This window comes from Salvelinus namaycush, chromosome 4 (assembly GCF_016432855.1).
Source record: "Salvelinus namaycush isolate Seneca chromosome 4, SaNama_1.0, whole genome shotgun sequence".
Taxonomy (NCBI): domain Eukaryota; kingdom Metazoa; phylum Chordata; class Actinopteri; order Salmoniformes; family Salmonidae; genus Salvelinus; species Salvelinus namaycush.
Window position 1 is genome coordinate 72,826,560 of NC_052310.1, and position 7,831 is coordinate 72,834,390.

A 7,831-nucleotide genomic window follows, 5' to 3' on the forward strand; every position below is an offset into this window, starting at 1 on the left:
TGTTTTGTCGAATTTGCCTATGACCTGTAAAAGTTCTAGGAAGTTTCCTTGGTCGTCTTCTATGTCTCTTCTCTGTGAAAGTCCCTGGTATTCAGTGTAACGCAATGACTCCACAACTGCTCTCATATACTCTCTGTTCTCTCAGACTATTTTCGAATGTCTATCACTTAGAGCATTGCATATTGTTGAGCCAGACTCTTTCTGAATAGTCCACTCATTCCATGCTGTCATTGCATATTTATGCTCCACACTAGCGTTGTGCGTCTTGAACGAACTTGTCGCATTCTTCCAGTTCTGGTAGCCATCGTGGGTAAATGCCGCCTTCTCTCCACCATGGTTTCCTGGACGTTGAAAGTGGTGGAATGAGAACGCAGAAAGCACGGTCCTTTGAAATAGAATATTCCAGCCATTTGTAATCCTCATACCATCTACGATTGAAACAGCGATCCTGCTGTCCAATTTTTGTGGCTGGATAACGCTGAAGAAGAGGGCGCCTTGGTTCTTCAATAGGTGACTGGCTTAAATCAGAGGGAGTGGTGGCTGTGCTAACAGTGGATTTTTATTTTCTACCCGCACTCAGAAAACGGCCCATCGCAACGGTGCAAGATGGGCGACTAGCTAGCTAGAAGTTAGCTCACATCACGTAGCCTATCGTGCGCGAGCACACACACCAGACACCCCCCAGCACACACACACACACACACACACGTCATAGGGTACACGGGCGGCACGAGCACACAGCCAGGGATCGGATTGGGAACAGAATGGCTGGTTATTAACTTTTACATATTTCTTTATTTAAAATTTAAAATACTAAAATGCTTGAGGAGGTTTAACTGGGGCTACGCAGATTTGTGACATGGCTATTGCACCCCCTAGTCCCGGTGTAGCGCTGTATCTGTTTGAGAGAAATAAGCTTTTTGAGTCTATGGAACATTTCTGGGATCTTTTATTTCAGCTCAGGAAACATAGGACCAACATTTTGCATGTTGCGTTCATATTTTTGTTCACTATACATACAGTGCCTTCAGAAATGATTCATACCCCTTGACTTATTCCACATTTTGTTGCATTAAAGCCTGAATTCAAAATGGATTAAATAGATTTTGTTATCTCACCCATCTACACACAATACACCATAATGGCAAAGTGAAAACATATTTAAGACATTTATGCTAATTTATTAAAAATAAAATACAGAAATATCTCTGAGTCAATACTTTGTAGAACCACCTTTGGCATTGATTACAGATGTGAGTCTTTCTGGGTAAGTCTCTAAGAGCTTTCTACACCTAAATTGTGCAATATTTTCCCATTATTGTTTTCAAAATTATTCAATTGGTTCTTGATCATTGCGAGACAAACATTTTTTGACATAGATTTTCAAGAAAATTTTAATCAAAACTGTCAATCGGCCACTCAGGAACATTCACTGTCTTTTTGGTAACCAACTCCACTGTAGATTTGGCATTGTGTTTTAGGTAATTGTCCTGCTGAAAGGTGAATTCATCTCACAGTGTCTAGTGGAAAGCAGACTGAACCAGGTTTTCGTCTAGGATTTTGCCAGTGTTTAGCTCCATTCCGTTTATTTTTTATCTTGAAAAACTCCCCAGTCCTTAACGATTACAAGCATACCCATAACATAACCACTATGCTTGAAAATATGGAGAGTGGTTCTCAGTAATGTGTTGTATTGGATTTGCCCCTTTCAGGTCAATGATGGCATAAAATATGCAGTAAAGATGCCAGTCTAACGCAGACCGTGGGGGACAGAAGAAGGACACCAGATTGGCGCACATTCAACCAATTTGATCTAACAACCGATTTGATCTAAAAAATGTATTGTAACAGGCCCACAATGTGGTTACTAAAGTCCAATTTGGATATTTTGGGCTGTTTCGCTGCATAACATTTTAGAAGTTGTTCCTTTACAGGTTTATAAAAAGTGACTGCTAAATGCTCATTCCTGTTTGTAAAAGCTGGTAGCATAGCTAGCATACAGGAATTTGTGGTGTTCAAAGTAATTTTTAACTGCAATCCTGTTGATTGGTTAAGATGACATGAACATGTATTGGGGTTGACATCCATAGAAGCATTATACTCCGATTTTTACATCAACATAGTGTGAAATACACATATAAACAACAGCCTAAATGTAGGCTAATTTTGCTGGGGGCGAAAGAGGAGATTTGGGATCTTTCCCTCACAGCATCTTTCCCCATGAGTTTCCATAGCATTTCCATTGTTTGGGTCGAGTTCCATTGACCTCTTTACCGCATCTATGGGTAGACTGGTAGCCATTTTGAGTGTACCGATGCCAGGAAGTAAAACCGGGAAGTGTACCATTCAATCTGTGCTGTGATTTGTTGAGTTAACTCAACTGACATTACAAAAAAATACATTCCATCGCAAGAGCCACATCAGTTAATATCATTTGAATGAACATTCTACATTACCTTGGAAATTATTGCATCACAATAGCAGGCATCCATTGCGAGTGTACCCATGATTTTACCAGTCAAATTGACAGGGTTAGAGCTTCTGAGCTTCTATTCATTATATTTATATGATCATAACAACAGGCCTTCTGCAACATTGATGCCTGCGCATCATTTTCGTGACGTTGTCAGGCAACCTGTCTATGGGACAAGGCCAAGGTAAAACGGAGACTCAACCTGTGGTAACTTTAATTGTGTGCCTGCCTATCAAATGGCGCCTGAAGATCCGATTTCAGGACCTTGGAAAATCACCGCAACTCAGTGCAAGAAATGCACTGACCGCGACTTCAGCACCACCACTGGCGAAGAGCGCCACTCCAAGTGAGCCTTGCCAAGCACAGCAGTTGTGGATTCTACACACCTGTGTGGGCTTGCTGGTGTGTGGGTAGGCCTAAAACATTTATGTACTCCCTGTCCTTCCTCATGGGGCTCGGAGGGAAAATCATGGCTCAACTGGTCCTCACCCGAAAGAGGACCGGTCTGGCGGGGGTGTCGACAACCCACACACTGCTGGTCAATCTGGCGGTGTGACATGATGGTGGTGTGTGTGATTGACGGACCAGAGTTTGGGCATGAGGAAAGCATGGGGTAGCACAGCATCCCTCTAACATAATCTTTAGACACTTCATTAAGATTTCAGTGGTTGCCATGGCGCAGACTACAGTTTGATTGCATTCTTATAGCCTATGTCTTCTTGTATATCATCCAAATCTTATGGCTCAACACCCATAATGATGTGAAGTGTGAAAATATTTTTTCAGCACCATCATCACCAAGCTACAGTGTAAAAGATGCATGTGCGTCACTTCCGGTGCCTACATTATAGGACAAGTGGATGGGCTACCGCAACGCATCGGTCTGAAAAAGAGAGAGAGAGCGAGAGAGCGAGAGAGCGAGAGCGCGAGAGAGCGAGAGAGCGAGAGAGCGAGAGAGAGGCAATCCTATCCCTTCATTCGGAGTGAGGGTTTTATTAATTTCTGGCTGCGTTCCATTGCAAAAGCTTGCCACCTCACATCTGCCCTCTTCCACTCACTTTCCCTTCACTGAACAGAATTAGTATCTTAGGTGGTGTCAATGGATCCAGTCAAAAGAGTTAGCTGTCATCTATCCATACCTGTGTTCGACATAAGAGAGGGGACGAGGACAGAGAGGATGCAACAACTTTTGGAATGAGATGCGGCCAGGGCTGAGTGCGTGAGCGGGATAGCGCAGCTCTTGCTCCTGTAGTCACACGGATAAATATTCCATTGACCGGGGTCCGAGTGAACTACAGCGCTCGCTCCAGCGGAGTTATATCGATGAGGACCGCACTTCTTCAGTGGGGGAAATGTATCCTGTTTTTCAGTTAATCACAGTGGGTATTAGATAATTATGATCTCTTCCGACAAGGCGTCAAAGATGTGTTGGTGAAATCCTCATCTCACCACTAACGGGCTGCGCGCAGCTCAGCTCTCTGTCTCACCTGTGTGCGCGTCTGATTTGGACACTCCACACAGCGCAAACGATGTAAGAACAAGCGGGAGATGAATCTAACGAATTTTTACTCATATTTTGGACATTTATTTTCTACGAATATTTCACTTGAGGGACCTCAACATGAGCTCAACAACTGGAGTTTACCGGAGGATACCAAACCCTACCCGGACTTGTTCTTATTTTCGGGACACGAACCGAGTACCATCGTGTTGGTGGTTATGTACTCCCTGTCCTTCCTCACCGGGCTCGGAGGGAACATCATGGCTCTCCTGGTCCTCACCCGAAAGAGGACCGGTCTGGCGGGGGTGTCGGCGACCCGCAGACTGCTGGTCAATCTGGCGGTGTGTGACATGATGGTGGTGTGTGTGTGCATGCCAGTTAACCTGGGACACCAGGTCTACAACGCATGGGTGTTCGGGGAGTTTCTGTGCCGCACCGTGCCGTTCGTTCAGGCTGTTTCGGTGTCTGCGAGCGTCCTGAGCCTGGCCGTGATCAGTCTGAACCGCTACTACAGCGTGCACAACCCTCTACACGCCCGGTCCTTTTTTACCGGGCGGCGGATACTGTGTATGATCTGTGTGGTGTGGATCGTGTCGTCGGGGTTGTGCATACCACTCTTCTTCATGAATACCACCCAGACTCTATCGCTGCTGGACATCACCCTCACTGTGTGCGTGGAGAGCTGGAACGAAGTCAAACTGAAACAGAGATATAGCTTTCTGCTCTTCTGCTCTCTCTATGGATTCCCTGTGTTGTTTAACCTGGTCATCAGCGTGCTGACCGGCTGGAAGCTGTGGGGCACCGACGAAAAACGGACGCAAGATTCGAATACATTTGGCGTTACGCTATCACTGTCCCGTCTGAAAGTGCGTAAAAGGATCGCCAAGATGGTGCTGTCGCTGGTTGTGCTTTTCACCCTGTCTTGGCTACCTCTGTATGTAGTGGACATATGGTTAGACTTTAACATGACTTCATCTTTAGAGAAAGAGGAGGATGATGTGAACCATATATACCACGAGTGGATTCTACAGGGGAGACCCTTCGCGCTATGGCTGGGTCTAACCAACTCCGCTCTCAACCCGCTCTGTTATTGCTTTGTGGGTAACTTACACAGGTCTGCAAAACGATTCAGGAAAAGCTACAGACAGAAACTGTCGTCATTGTTAAGTCTGTCGCCACAGCAGTCCTCTATGCCTATGGGCAGCACCTCAGTGCCCAAGCTCGTGCCCTATAGCAGGGCGCAATCGGAGAAGCGCGGCGCAGAGAGGCGCGCATCGAACAGATATGCCAATCCAGGCAACAAACTAACCAAAAGCAAGAGCCTGTCGTCTGTGACAGTGTGTGAGACTGTTTTTGACTGATTGACAGACAGACAGATCAAATGTAGGCCTACCTGGTATATCACATACTTATTTGTCCAATGGACAGGAAAACATTCGTCCTACAGTTCAAAATAGGATATTCTGTGAAAATGTGTGTCTGTTTTCCAACGCAATCTCCGAAGCAAATGGAGATATTTGCCATAACTGAGATTATAGAGTGTGTTGCCCTTTTAATTATGAAGTGTGGTGCCGTCTTTATTATGGAGTGTGTTGGAGTGTGTGCCCCATGATTCCAGGACTGTTGATGAATCAAACGCTCGATGTAAATGAGGTCCTATAAATGAGGTCCTATGCATGAGGTCCTATACCTAATGATCTTTGGGGATTTGGTTTCACTGAATCCAATTTCAAATGAAAGATATTTGATGTTGTTCTCATGGAGTGTACACAATAATGACGTGCATCTCATTAAATATTTGTGCAAAAGGCTAGTTGCCTTTATTTCGTGATTTAAAATAACAATCACATTTATACTGTATGTGTAGGCTACAATGTCTAGCCTATTCCCTGTTTAAATAGTATTATTAAATTTGTAATTGATCCCTAAGTCCTATGAAGTAGAACTCATTCCATTCCAAAATCAAGAACAAAATGAGCTGTATCCAAAACTTAAATCTCGTCAATTATAATGAAACCATTATGCATTATTTCAATTATAAAGCTAATATTGTATGACTCATCATAATCTGCAGTTATAAATCCATTCAAATTGCTTCCATAATTGTGTTAAATTAGATTATTATTATACTACTATCATAATCTTTTATATTCATAGTAATTATTCCAAGTCCATTCAAATTGCCTCCATAATGAGCGGTAGAGGGTCTAGATTAGAGTCTAGATGGATATCTCCATTCATTATTTCTCTGGCGAGGCTGTGACGCGGGTCTCTTGGCAGACGGATCGCTCCCTGCTGAATGGCACCGTGACGAGTTGACGAGTGTGATGTGGCCCCGCAGGCTGCCGGGACACGGAGCCCGATGTCCGGATTAATGGTACTGGTGAGACGGCCTGATCCATGGTCTGTGGTTGTCTATCGCTGGGAAACGACAATCCCATGTTGAAGCATATAGCGGAGCCCTGGCACCAAAACCAATCTCCTACCATCTGCAGTTATTAGCTATGTTCCCATTAACTTTTCCAGTGATTTTTTTTTGTAGAAAGTTCTTATAGAAAATAGATTCGACAACTGCTACGGTTCGTTTCCATGTAACAATCTTGTGTCAATTAAAAACAACTATAGACGTAATGATGTCACACAAAAGAACACTTTCGCAAAAACCTACAGTGTCGAATAAAAATGAAGTGGTTGTTTCCATTTCCCATTTAGGCAAATTGTGCGTTAATAAACTGGAAACAGCCTGTATTCTCCCCACTATCTGTTTTATGTATCGGTTTGCCAGGAGTTGTGCGGAAAATCTTCACCCTGCCAGAATTCTCCCCGCTCTTCGCGTGAACGCGCACACACTCAATTCTTCATTGTTGCAATTTGCTTGCTAGTTGAGATTTCTGCTCTTCACGCCGTTGTCAGTTTAGCCTACATTTCACTGATCTTAGTAGCAGAAAGCTTTTTTTATTTGTGTCCTTCAAGGCCGCTGTCAAAGATCACGTTCGGCTGCGTTTAAAATGTTTTTAATGGCGGTTTGATTGCGGGGGAGGCACTAGTAATGTCTGCAGTTTTCGGTTTGGCTATTTGTTTCAAGTGTATTAGTCTATATTTGTCATCTCTCCCATGTCTTATTCGACTAGTAGTTGTTCTGAAGTGTTTATTGCTTGCCTACATTTTACTCCCTCCTCTATGTTTAATATAACACATACATTAATTATTAATTTCGGTTGCCTATCCTTAAGAGAAGTTTGTTCTATAGAAAGTATTTGACTCTAGTGACAAAATTAAGGAAATTAGAAGGGGGGGGGGATTTTCGGCAGGCAAGAAAATGGCTTTGCCGAAATCCCCCCCTTCTAATTTCCGTAATGTGCCAACGTATCGCCATGGTCCATGCCATGGTGAAACTTGCACTCTGCACTTCTGTATATCTGAAATAATTGGATCGTGAAACCTGCATCCAGCCAACAAGAAAAGCAATTCAGCCGTTCTTGAAAGTCAGGACATTTTTATAGTTGAAAAATAGATTTAGCAGACTGTAGGCATTTAGAATTAAATGTATATAGAGCTTCACATTTGTGTGGAGTGGAGCTTCATAGTTTGACCTGCATGTTGACATGTACCTTCAAATTATTCGGCAATCATAATTTATTCAAAAAACATAGTTTCCATCATAATTTGTCGCAATAAAGACAGTTAGACAAAATTACAATCCACCTGTGTTGAATGGATAAAAATTACGTAATTAACCAGGTTTCCATCCAACATTTTTATGCGTGTAAAGTAGCCTACATGTCGGATAACATGACAGGCCTGATGGAAACAGAACATTTGGCTGTAAACTTTCCAAATGTCGACAAAACAAAACA

At 43.3% G+C, this 7,831-nt stretch overlaps 1 protein-coding gene across 1 annotated transcript; it reads left to right on the forward strand.

Annotated features, from left to right (window-relative positions):
- Positions 1-4,192: 4,192 nt before the first annotated feature.
- LOC120045993 (gastrin/cholecystokinin type B receptor-like) lies at positions 4,193-5,335 on the forward strand. The gene has a single exon (XM_038990911.1). The coding sequence runs from the start codon at positions 4,193-4,195 to the stop codon at positions 5,333-5,335; it is 1,143 nt and encodes a 380-aa protein (XP_038846839.1).
- The last annotated feature ends 2,496 nt before the right edge of the window (positions 5,336-7,831 follow it).